The sequence below is a fragment of the Crinia signifera genome, chromosome 11 (assembly GCF_055691185.1).
Source record: "Crinia signifera chromosome 11, ASM5569118v1, whole genome shotgun sequence".
In the NCBI taxonomy this organism is placed as follows: Eukaryota; Metazoa; Chordata; class Amphibia; order Anura; family Myobatrachidae; genus Crinia; species Crinia signifera.
The window spans coordinates 36,323,355-36,336,453 of record NC_139227.1 but is presented as its reverse complement, the minus strand read 5'-3'; the positions used below and the strand labels follow the sequence as shown (position 1 = coordinate 36,336,453).

The 13,099-nt window shown below is 47.7% G+C and overlaps 1 protein-coding gene across 1 annotated transcript in view; it reads left to right on the top strand.

Annotated features, from left to right (window-relative positions):
• Window positions 1–3,023: 3,023 nt before the first annotated feature.
• The window catches only part of SLC7A5 (solute carrier family 7 member 5), a 31,357-nt gene continuing 21,281 nt past the window's right edge, over window positions 3,024–13,099 (top strand). The window contains exons 1-2 of the mRNA XM_083164769.1: window positions 3,024–4,514; window positions 9,527–9,652. Of these exons, the coding sequence (XP_083020895.1) occupies window positions 3,989–4,514; window positions 9,527–9,652 (652 nt within the window). The 5' untranslated portion in view covers window positions 3,024–3,988. The remainder of the gene's footprint in view (window positions 4,515–9,526; window positions 9,653–13,099) is intronic.

Sequence of the window (13,099 nt, the reverse complement as noted above, 5' to 3'; positions counted from 1 at the left end):
CCCACTGCTCCTCACCGCCCAGCAGCTCCCTGATATTTTTTTTTACATGTGATAAATCGCATGTAAAAAAATGGCACATCAAAGTCCTCATTGTATGTGAGCCTCCTGGGGAGCTGCCGGGCGGCTCGGAGGAGAATAGGGTCCGACTTGTCCTTAGGACAAGCCGGCTCTATGTATGGGGGCCTTAACTTTCCAGCCCAAGGAAAGGACCAGGACAGAGGTGACAGGACAAGAGAGTGGGGCCAGGACTAAAGGTGCCCACACACTAGAACGATTTTTGGGGCGATTGACCGATTTCCAATAAATCGGCCGATATCATCCGATGTTTACCGATAATTGGCCGAAAATCTGATGCGCGCTCCCGTGGATCTTTAGCTGAATCTTCTGATCTTACGTTCTGCACAAAAGATCAGAATATTTAACAAAAGATCAATAGAACGCACATGACATCTTAAGAAAAATCTTTGGTAAAGATGTGCGCTTGCCTGAAATCTTTTGTCCAGGACGGAAAAAAGAATTCAAGGCTAATTTATGCGCACATCTTACGATCGCAAAACTTTCTAGTGTGTGGGCACCTTAAGGCAGAGGGGACAGAGACAGGAGAAAAGTGATATAGAACAGTGGGGCATACTTGCCTCAGGGAGGGATTAGCTAGCTCACACAGGAGGTGGTTGTAGAAGAGATCGTCCTGGGGTGTGGAGACATTATTGCCTCATTGTAGTACTGTCCACCACTTTATAATGACATTACCAATATTGTAAAGCGGGAGTGAGCCTACAATGGTGCAATTTAGGGCAAATCGCATGAGCTCACCACCCACTTCTCCTATGTGAGCTGCCTGAGCCGGGGATGAGCGGATCAAGAGTGGGGAAGGAGAATGCATGTGACTTTCCAGGGGGCCAGGAGAGCCTCTCAGCCAATCCAGAAGAGTAGGGAAGTATGGATAGGAGCAGGTTGGGGGGCCAGGACCACTGGCAGACCTTTAATGGGTGCAAGGTGTGTGGTGCACATGAGCCCCACACACCCATTTAATCATACTTACCTCACTGTCTAACACCAGAATGTCAAAAATCAATTGGAAAATGGCTACAGTAGCGCATTTTCCTGGAGACCTATGCATGTCAATGGCAGAGTTTATAACTGCACTGCCAGAAAGGAGTCTGCACACAAGCCCCCCCCCCCCCCTCTCCTCTTTTTTTTAAGTGCCCCTGACCAGAACAGTTGGTGTAGGACTGAGGGGACAATGACAGAACAGAGGGGACAGAGCCAGGACACAGCCCTCAAAGAAGGTAGTTGGCACTCACTATATATACAGACTGTAATGGATAATATTAGTGTTTATACAGTACGTAATCTTCATGGTGTATTATAGCACCCTATCCTCCAGCCCCACTTGTGTCTTGTCAGGACCTTGCTCAGGCTATATATATTGATGCTCCCACAACCAGAGGGGGCAGCTCCCGCAAAGTCTGTGCAAGGAAGAGGAGCCAAGGTAGAGGCCTCCACTCCAGCATACGCTCTTGAGCTGCCCACAGCTTCAGGGTAGCCATGCACAAAATATCCTTCCCATGCCATGGGCTAGCCTCCATTATGGCTAATGTGGTAGGAGGATAGTTACTATTAGGGTTTAGCTTAAACCCTAACTGAAACCACTATCCCCGTCCAAACTAAGCCCCCTGTGTAAGACCCCGCCCCTTTCTGACCTGTGTCAGCTGATGCTCCAGGTGTCTAATGGCTGCTGATGCCTGGGGAGTAATTGCTTTTGAAATCTGTGTGCAGGTAAGACTCAACCAAGCTAAAAGGAAATAGCAATGCCGCAGCTAAATTCCTGATTGAATTCATGTTTAGAAAAAGATATTAACATGAATAGGTTGTCTTAGGGGATATTGTAGCTATTAATAATGTCTGTGCAGAGGGTTCATGAGTCTGAAGATGGATAGCGGTACAGAGAGTGCAGCTACTATGGGGCCCAGAGCTGAGAGGGGCCACCTTCCCTGTCACAGTTACATGTGTTATATACAGGGGTGTAAATACCATAGGTGCAGGGAGTGCAGCTGCTATGGGGCCCGGAGCTGAGAGGGGCCACCTTCCTTATCAGTTACATATGATTTATACAGGGGTGTAGTTACCATAGGTGCAGGGAGTGCAGCTGCCAGAGCTGAGAGGGGCCACTTTCCCTGTCACAGTTCTATGTGTTATATACAGGGTGTGTAGCTACCATAGGTGCAGGGAGTGCAGCTGCTATGGGGCCAGAGATGAGAGGGGCCACTTTCCCTGTAAGTTACATGTGTTATATACAGGGTGTAGCTACCATAGGTGCATATATGTAATATGTACTTACATATAGGTATGTGTTCTTGTAGTATATAGCCAGCTGCTTTGGAACTATACAAACCAGCGTGTCCAAATTGAATCATGTTCTGTGCCAGGGAAAGCTGGGAAACTGAGTTTCACTGGAGCTGGGCTGACATACATAGCCTGCCTCTGCATTATTAAATGATTACATATTAGTCTTTGCATTTAGATTGTGTGCTCTCTGCTATAGAATAATCTACAGCATGGCTACATGAAACACAACAAAGTTTGGTCTGCATGATGAAACATCAGATCATGTTGCATTGTCTCTGGAGAAGAACTACACAAAGAGCTGCTTCAAATACCCACCAGCAGGTGGCGCTTGTCCACAAAGGCTTCTGGATACCCTTTTGAGTGCCAGACTGCAGCATAATCGCAGGTAATACAGATAACAATGTTTGCAGATGTCACTAGTACAAACACACTGTGTGTACAGAGTGAATCACTCTCTCCACTCATCTATGTGACATGCCTCAAGTACAGGGCTATGCATTGCATGTAGTCCGGGTGGTTTGTAGTAACCCAGGTGAGCCCCATGCACCTGTCACTCACAGGGGGAAAAGGATGCAGCAGGAATCCCTGCAATGTCGATAGCTGCCAGCAGGGGGCGTCCTCTTCTCTCTGTCTCCACGCTCTATGTTGCATCATCATTAATATGTTCTGCTGCTGACGTCTGGGGAAGGAGGCGAATGAAACCTGTGCGGCGGGTGAGGGGGTGGGTGTCGTACATAAGGCGAGAGTGACCCGCGACAGCGGCTCACTTACCCATCATCACTACAAGGAGCTGTGGTGGCCCCTGGAAGGGTGGAAAGCTCAGGCTGCAGCTGTCTGGAGGGACCCAAGGGGCCACGGCACACAGGACCTGCACAGTGAGGGACCACGTGGAGGAAAAAGGCATCCAGGCACGTGTGACAGCACCCAACTACCCACTGAGGGTCCAAGGACAGAGGACCAGCACCCTCTGAATGTCCAGCACCAGGGACAGAGGACCAGCATCCACTGCCCAGCACCAGGGGACAGAGGACCAGCACCCTCGAGGGTCCAGCACCAGGGACAGTGGTCCTGCACCCTCTGAGGGTCCAGCACCAGGGACAGTGGTTCAGCACCAGATACAGTAGTCCAGTATATCCACTGCCCAGCACCAGTAGTCCAGCATCCAATGCCCAGCACCAGGGACAAAGGACCAAAATCCACTGAGGGTCCAGCACCAGTGACAGAGGACTAGTACCCACTGCGGGTCCAGCACCAGGGACAGTGGTCCAGCACTCAATTAGGTTCCAGCAACAGGGACAGAGGACCAGAACACAGTACAGCACCAGGGAGGGAGGTCTAGCACCTGCTGACTGGCCAGCACCAGGGTCTGAGGACTAGTATCAGGGACAGAGAAGAGGGGTACTCGGCACCAGTACTAGTAGAGTAGGGCACAGCATCCGTACTAAAGGGGGATAGAGGGGGTACACAGTGAGGGAGCAGCACCCCGGTAGACCCCAGGGCACAGGGCAGGGAGCAGAGCCCGGCTGAGGACAGTGGGTGGGTCCCCTCCATCTCTCTGACATAGGGATCAGTAGCACTAGGGGCGCAGACTCGGCATCTGGGGGCACCCTCTGAGCACAGGAGACACCCGTCGGCGGCCATGTCAGGGGACGGTGTGAAGCGCAGGCAGTCAGGACTCCCGGGGCCACATGAAGAGGAGGCCAGTGAGAAGATGCTCCGGGAGAACGGGAGCGGGGTCCCGGCTGGGGGGGGCACCGTGGAGCTGAAGCGCTCCATCACCCTGGTGAACGGCGTGGCCATCATCGTTGGCACCATCATCGGCTCCGGAATCTTCGTCACCCCGACCGGCGTGCTGCGGGAGGCGGGCTCGCCCGGACTGTCGCTGGTGGTCTGGGCCGTGTGCGGCCTGTTCTCTATAGTGGGCGCGCTGTGCTATGCCGAGCTGGGCACTACCATCTCCAAGTCCGGGGGGGACTACGCCTATGTGCTGGAGGTGTACGGCCCGCTGCCCGCCTTCCTCAAGCTCTGGGTGGAGCTGCTGATCATCCGGCCGTCCTCGCAGTACATCGTGGCCCTGGTGTTCTCCACCTACCTGCTGAAACCCATCTTCCCCACCTGCCCGGTGCCCGAAGACGCCGCCAAGCTGGTGGCCTGCCTCTGCGTCTGTAAGTCTATATACCTCCCTATATACATATACCCCGTATACCCCCTATATACATATATACTCCCGTGTACACCTCACCTCTCTCTCTCTCTTTTTATTATTATAATTTTATTTATAAGGCGCCACAAGTGTTTCGCAGCGCCGTAAAAAGGAACAATACAGGGAGACAAAGCTTGGCATAACATTGAATAAATAACAAAAATACAGTACAAATCACGGATCAATACACACTTTCATATATATATATATATATATATATATATACCCCCGTGTACCCCGCTATATACAAATACCACATGTGGCCTGCCTCTGCGTCCGTTAGACTATATACCCAATTATATACATATAAACAACTCCTATAGACATATTCTCCCCCCCCCCCCCCCCCCCAGCGTACCCCTCTATATACATATATCCCCATGTGGCCTGCCACTGCGTCCTTGGGTCTATACTTCCTTATATACATATATTCCCGCCTATATACATACTGTATACCCCCGTGTACCCCTCTATACATATACTGTTATGTCATGTGTCTGGGAGTAATACCTGTGTTATATATTTCCATAAGATGTGTGTGTTGCTGCCTTGTGATTATGATTACATAAATATGTCTACCTATGTTATATACCTATATATCATTTGTCCTAATGCCAACTATCTATCTACAGTATCTATCTATCTATAAAAAGTTGTTAGTGTACCACATGTTCTGGACTGTCCCCCCGTACATCTGTATAACTGTGTCATGCACACACCCTGCCATGCACGTGTCTGCCCTGCCTCTTGTTACACAGTGTATTCTAACATATACAGTATATATCTCCTGAAGTATATTTCCACCATGTGTTGGCCTCCCTCTGTGACTATCACACATATACAACTGCATCATGTTTACATGCCACAAAGGATGTCTCATAATGAATGGGAAAAGACTTGGTGAGGTGTGGGGGGGGGGGGGGGGGGGTTCTGTGCCAGTACCGTGCACCTTAAGGAGAATGGTCAAGTTGCAGGCAGGAGAACAACTCCCAATTCTCTAAGGACGCTTGGCCTATGGGAGCCATATACTGTGATATGACTTGCTGGGACTTGTGTTACCGCAGCTGCTGGGTCAGTAGGGTGACCACTATTGGTCGACACAACAAAAAAATCAACATGCATTAGGTCAACATGGTCAAAAGGTCGACATGACACCGTATTAGTCTACCACGTCTCCTCGCATGGCTTGTTGTGCTCGCCATGCTTTGGGCACAGTGCCATGCTGCGCTCGGCACACTATTATATTCTCCCACTATGCCCACTGCGATGGTGACTTATGAACATGTCCCTTTTTTTCCATTTAAAAACCCATGTCGACATTTTAACTGTTGACCAATACTGGTCGACCTCTTGACTGTCCACCTAATGAGCGCATGCCGGCTAGGATGATGCTGCTGCAGTGTGGTTTACATGCCCCTCTCCCCCAATTCTTCCATCAGTAGAGACCTATCCTCCTTTGTCGTGCTGGAATGAGGCCCTTTGTCTTACAATCGCATTATTCCGCAGACACAACCATCGCTCTCCTTCCGGCTTTCACCATCCTCTTTCTGTAATCTCCAGCATTACTATAGCACATGGCTGCTTGAGCGTGCCCCACCTCCCATTCATTGCAATCCACGTGTCCCCTCCCTGATGCTGCCCGTCACTAGAATTACATCAGCCTCCAAACTGCACATTGCTGCTATAGGAACTGGTTCCATCTGGGAGGCTGGCTTCTGTATATATAGAGCCCAGCCTGGCCTCGCTTGCAGTAAATTAACCCTACAGTAGTATTAGAGGGTGCACCGTGCTTCTGTCTCAGCCCTTAGGCCCCACTGAAATGTCTATTATTGGCTGCAAACTGTGTCATGGGTGTGCACTAGGCCTGTCCATCTGGAGAAGCTGGGGACTTTCACAGCACCAACAATATAGTATTTACTATCTTTTCACACCAGGAAATGTGCGGGCAGCCACGCGGGAACTACCTCTTGGCAACCCTTTCACTGCCAGGAATGCACACAGTTAGAATGAACTCTAAAACCAGTGAGCCATAAAGATGTCTTCCCTCTATACACAACCGTATTGTAGGGGGATGCTGCTGTGGGAACCCCCTGTTTCCTTTTCAGTGAGCCAGCTTCTCTTATCTAGAACAGAAGTCCTCCAACACGGTGGTTAGAGAATGGCTTCAGAATGCACCAGGATTCTTTTGCCTGTATTGTAACCTCAGTACTGTCTGGGCACCTGAGGCTGAAATGTCAGTGATAATACGGCAATGCTAAGCTGGTCTTGTGACCCTATTGTCACAGCAGGGGACTCTGCTTGGGATGAAGGCAGCTGGCTCTGTGTCTGGGCTGTCTTGGCATATGGTCCGCTGAGCCCATCACCGCACAGGACTTGGTCATATCATTCCTAATAATGTCTTCGGTGATGCTGAATCAGTCTTTTATTAAGCATCAGAGATATATATATATATATATATAATATCCCGTCATGTCATGTATCGGTGCACGTTACGGAGTCCCATTGATACTGTTGCTATGTTAGATGTCTAGGTACCAACAATAACATTGTTGCTTTGTGTAGGACAATAGAATCCTAGATCTGGTTGATCTAAGAGTGTTTGATGTATTAATAGAAGATCGCTTGGCTTTTTATATACAATGTTTACCTATTACTTAAACAGAATGGGACTAAGAATAAAGTGATACCTGTTTGGTTGCTATGGATTGTATCACACACACGTTACACATATGGGACCTTATTCTAATTGATTCGGTCACGGAGGACCAATGGTGTGTGTCTGCGCATGGGCTGACACATTTCTGCGCAGATGCAGGGTTCATGCGCCCACAGCGAACATTCTATTTGCGGGGTGCATGCACCCTACACAGTGGGTAGGGGGCACTGGGCAGCCACATAACCATATGGGAACGCCCATCCCTTTATGGTAATGAAGCGCGTGCAGGGGGGTGGGCAGCTGACTTCACCTGTGCTCAATTGTGGCTTATCCTTATAACCTGGACCTTTGGGGGTGACACCTTGCTTAATAAGCCTGGTCACCACTTGCAGGTATTTCTGCAGATCAGGTGACGGCACGCGCAGAGGGTCAAACTTAAGCCAAAGGATGCACTTTATTTCAGCCGTATAACACTCCCAACATAAACCTCAGGAACATATTATACTCTGTAACTGTAAATATTATACTGTATTTACAGAGTATAATAGGGTGACGTTTATCTTATATGTGAGATCAGAACTTTGCACAGTCCTCCATTATGTGACGTTTCTGGATACAAATTCTCAGAAGTACTTTTTGGTGACACACCCCGTTTTAGGAAGTGGGTGTGAGCAGATGCTGGATCCTTTCTGTGACATGCCTGCAAAAGAATGCTTGTATTATCTTTTGTTATGGCTGTATACATTGTTGACCACTGAAGATCAACAGGGCTTAGTCGACACAAGCAGTAGATCGACAATAGGAAGGTCAACAGTCAAAACGTCGACACAAGTTTTTCACGTTTTTTTTTTTCTTTTTTGCCCGACTTGTTCTGACAGGTGGTATTTCATGCCCTACCATCCACTACGGCGTGGTGGGAGAATAAAATAGTGTAATGAGCGCAGTGAGCCATGTGAGGGAACACGGTGCACTTAGTGACTATGACGACATTCGGGACAAATAAGTGAAAAACTCATATCTACCTTTTGACTGTCGCCCTAAGGCTTGTGTTGATCTTCCGACTCTGTCGACCTAAGCCCTGTCGATCGTCATTGAGTTTATCCTATGACCTATACCCTTTATGGTGCCACAAGGGATCCGCAGTGGGCAATTACAGTACATAAATAAGCAGCAGAGGACAAGTACAGGGTACGTACACATAGCTAAACCCGCAGACGGCACTGGAATAAGTATCAGGGTGGCAGAAAACCGCAGGATTTGGGGCCGTCAGATGGTTTAAGTAAGTGAATGGAAACCACATAAGGGCCCTGCTCGTGAGAGCTTCCATTTACCCCCCAAACAACATGGCAGGTATAATAGCAGCCTCTATCCCATCTCACACCACACTACAGACACATTAGTGGAAGGGGCATTTCACTGGGTCTCCTGCTCTTCTGTGCCTCGCTGTCCTCTCTGCTGTTGCCAGGTTGTCTGTTGCCTCAGCCAGCTCTGTATTTACATAAGGAGCAGCTCTTTATATGGCAGAATGCCCCTGTGCCCCCTGACACCCCCCCCCCCCCCCCCAAAGTTCCATACGTAAGAGGTGACTAATAACACAGGAGGCTGCAGCAGTGGATGTAAACATGGAACCAGGCCAGGATCACCATGTAATATGGCCTGTGAGGTTCTGTTTCTGAGCGATTGGCCCTGACGTCCACTGAATCATGTGCTAAACAGCTGAAAATAAATAGATGTTGTTACAAACTGGAATAACCCCTTCATCTGTCACACACTGATTCCTATGAGGGGGGGGGGGGGAGTTCCTCTTGTATGGAGAACCAGCAAATGCCCGTTACCAGTTAATGCAGGGATGAATAGCTGGCAGATTATAGACCCGTACCTGCCAGATAACACAATGGCACCTTTGTCCCAATCAGATTGGGTAGATCACCCCTTAGTGTAGCCAGAAAACTAATGAGGGTATTAGAGAGTTGCATTATTACTGGCCTAACCGGGGTCAGCAGGAGGGGGCTGCCATGCAATGAGCCATCATTTCTGATTTCTCCACCCAAATATTATCATGTGACTGTCAAGGCAGCGAACCACTCCACAAAGTATAACATTCACGTCATGTTTGTAGTCTGGTGCAATTTAGGGTCGCTGTGTTATAATCCGTACACACTGTTCTTGCCGTGTTTGATCCAGCCCCCGTTTGTTCTGTGCTTGTACGTGGGCTTTCGTCATGTACTGTCCAGCTAAGTGTTGTTCCTGTGCAGCTCCCGCTCTCTGTGATACCGTTGCCCTGTGTCGCTGCTAATGATACCGCCTCTGTCTTTCAGTGCTACTGACCGCTATAAACTGCTACAGCGTAAAAGCTGCCACGCGGGTACAGGACGCATTCGCTGCTGCAAAGCTGCTCGCCCTCTGTCTGATCATCGTCTTGGGATTCGTGCAACTGGGGAGAGGTGAGCTGGTTCTTCCTGGATATTATCATATCATTACATGCAATGTGGGCAAGTCGTTCTAATGGTGTGTACACACGGGAGCAATATTAGGTAAAATCGCTGGGAATATGGTCGCTGAGCGACCATATTGCCAGTGATTTGGAGCGCCAGTAATTTGGCCAGTGATTTGGAGCGCACTCCCTGCTGGTCGCTGGAGCATGCTCCTGCGACCAGCGGCTTTTCCCAGCGATCGCTGTGCCGGGAGGTCAGCGCCGGGGAGATCAGCATTGATCTCCCCAGCCCAGTGCCGCTGCTCCCTCCCTCCTCCCTTCACGGAGGTCAGCACCGGGGAGATCAGCATTGATCTCCCCAGCCCCGTGCCGCTGCTCCCTCCCTCCTCCCATCAGTGACAGTCACAGCAGCAGCATCTGCTGCTGCGCTACTTCAGCCCCGTGCCGCTGCTCCCTCCCTCCACCCATCAAAGTGACAGCAGCAGCGTCTGCTGCTGCTGCACTCCCCCTCCGCCCCGTAGCAGTGTCTCCTTTTCATCGCTGATGAAAAGGAGACACTGAGCAATATGATTGCTGGCAATATATTGCTAGCAATATATCGCTAGCAATCATATTGCACTGTGTGTACACAGCATTAGAGCCATTTATTTTACTTGTTAAACAATGGGCGCTGTCTCCTGAAAGATAGTTTGCTCTAGTTTTCTAGTTTTCTAATAATGTACATTTAAGTGCAACAGTTCTTTGAACCACAGCAGCTGGGCAGCAGTTATCTTATCTATTGATCAGAAGTTATGCAGCGAAAGGAAATGTCTGATTGCTGTGGTTCACTATAGTGTTTGTTATTGATCCCGAATACGTCTCTCCCTGCAAATATGGCCGCAGTTGCTGGGCTTTATTCTGACCTGAGCCCAGTAATCCGGTATACACCACTACGCCACGGTGAAATCCCGCCCCGTTCAAACCTGTAATTTGCTTAGCGTGGCTTTAAGAAATTAGCTGGATCGGCAAATGGGTGCAAATCCATTTTTTCCCCCATTGTCTGCAGTCTGTGCGTAGGCCAGGACTTACTCAGTGGCTGCAATAGAAACTGTCAGATCTGAGCTGACGTCAAATGAGTTCCCCAAAAGGCGTGATATTCCCAAAATTCGTCTGGTTACCCACCCTCAAACACCAGATTCATGTCAATCAACTATCGTACCAGCAATTAAAAAAAATAAAAAATTTTTAGCAGGATTTTATCGCAGGATGGCTTTGCAAATGTGTGGTGCTGGCCGTACGCATACGCCTTCTATCGATAATTGCACGGCATGCGAATTCACAGCTGAACAATCAGGTCTAATTTAGGATTAATTGAATAACTCCAGCACCGATAATTAGCCTGCGGCTAATTGATTACCTCCTAATGGTGCCTACATGCGGGGAGATTTTGCTGAGCAATCTGTGAGAACACTGGCATCATATGACCAGTGATCTGACTAGATTTATCCAGCAAGCTGGCGATAACGACGTGAAGGGGCCACGCAACACTATGACCTTTACACACAGAGAGCGATATTGGGGCATTTACTAAGCGATCTAGTCAAATTAAGTCAGATCGCTTAGAAAATGCCCTGTGTGTAGGCCCCATTAGACTGATAAAAGACTCCCTGTATACAGTGATTAATACTTACAGGTAGAGACGATGTTTTATTGAGTAATAAAGGAAGACATGGAATGTGTTCCCCTTTTAGAAGTGAGGGATTAGGTTGTTCATGTAAGTAGTCATTAGTTTTGGTGGATTTATACAATTATTCCAGGGGAGCAGAGTGCTTGGCTCTCCCCGCTGCGTTACTACGCTACGCTCACCCCCTCTCCCCGTCACTGCTCAGCCACCAGCCAGCACAAGAGCTGAACACCTCGGCTGGAATTAATATGATAAGGCCGCTGCTTGCCTCATCAGAAAATCTCACCCTAAGAGGATTACCTTGCAAATCCCAGTCATTTTGCCTGGCTTTGTACATTAAAGCAACCTGTCTTCTGTCTACGCTGGTATGTTGCCCGAATCAAAGTCTACTTAAACTCAGTGAGATTGTTTATCTAATTACTCAGAGCTCCGGATTCTCTTACAGGAACACAAAACCAAAATACAAATTACAATGCACTATCTTAGTTTTTTAGATCTTCCGAATTAACAAGCGGGTTACGGATGGGGCCTATGGTTTTGGCATAGTTTAGGAAATGTCTTAACGGGAATGGGAAAACCGAGTATATTGGCACCCTGGTCATTTAGGGGGATCATTCAGCCAGACCGTTGTAGAGCAGGATCTGGGAACCAAATTGGGCAGAGATCCAGTCACTTCGCATCCATCTACCTCCATGTCGGTTTGTATCTGCCCAGTTTGTTTAATCACTGTTGTTTCCAATTGTAAAGTGCAACGGAATATACTGCGCTATATAAGAAATAAAATCCCGATCTGACAACCGCATTGTATCGAATTGTTTTTTCCCCCCCAAAAAAATATTTTAATTGAAATGCTACTTTTCATTGTAATGAAACATTTAGTAACGTAACCATATAAGGAATCTCTATAGCATCACAAAATGTAGGGTTGGCAAAAACAATGAACAGAGAATTAAATGAGGAACAAGATAAAAATCCCCAAACTGGACACAGAGTTCATTATACTTCAGTAACCGCTGAAACAGGGAAGCAATGATAAAAAATGACATGACTACCAAATCTAGAATGAAGGAAAAAATAAGCGGTAGAACCAACAAGCATGATGGGAAAAGTCTACAGTTCAGACCACTAGCTAGCAATAACATAGTATAGATGCTGTTAGATTACATTCATACAGTACATTCTCAGGATAAACCATGGGGAAATGTATTTTATCCTTCCCTAGTATTGATGAATTTCATTTCCGATTTAGCCATGTGGCTCAGACTTTAGCCATGTGGCGACGGAACTCGCTTCCTCGCACAGTTCGAGAGACCCCCACTCTAGAATCCTTCGTTTTTCCTGTACTGTATTACATTCATTCCCTCTGTTAAGCACCTTGAGTCCTATTGGAGAAAGATCGCTATTGAAATAAAATAATTATTATTCAGCGCGGCCGCCCTATAATCCATGTTGGATATGGAATCATTTTTAAAAAGCCAAAAAGTTGATGAAGTATTATAAATCCAAGTTTGTAACATGGCTTCTGAATAACCAATGTCCTTTTCTTGCAACTCTTCGTTACCACCCTTCTTTTCTTTCTTCGTTACCCATTGCCTACTAGGAAGGAGGCCAGATATCATTGGATAGGCCATTACTAAATAATAGGCCTACACTGTCAGTCAGAAAAAAAGCAAAAGGTCAACATGAGTTTTTCAGGATTTTTTTTTTTTGACACTCAAAAAACAAAACAAAAACTCAACTACCTCCATGTATCGTCCTTTATCGTGTCAACCTTTTGTATGTCAATTTGTTTGA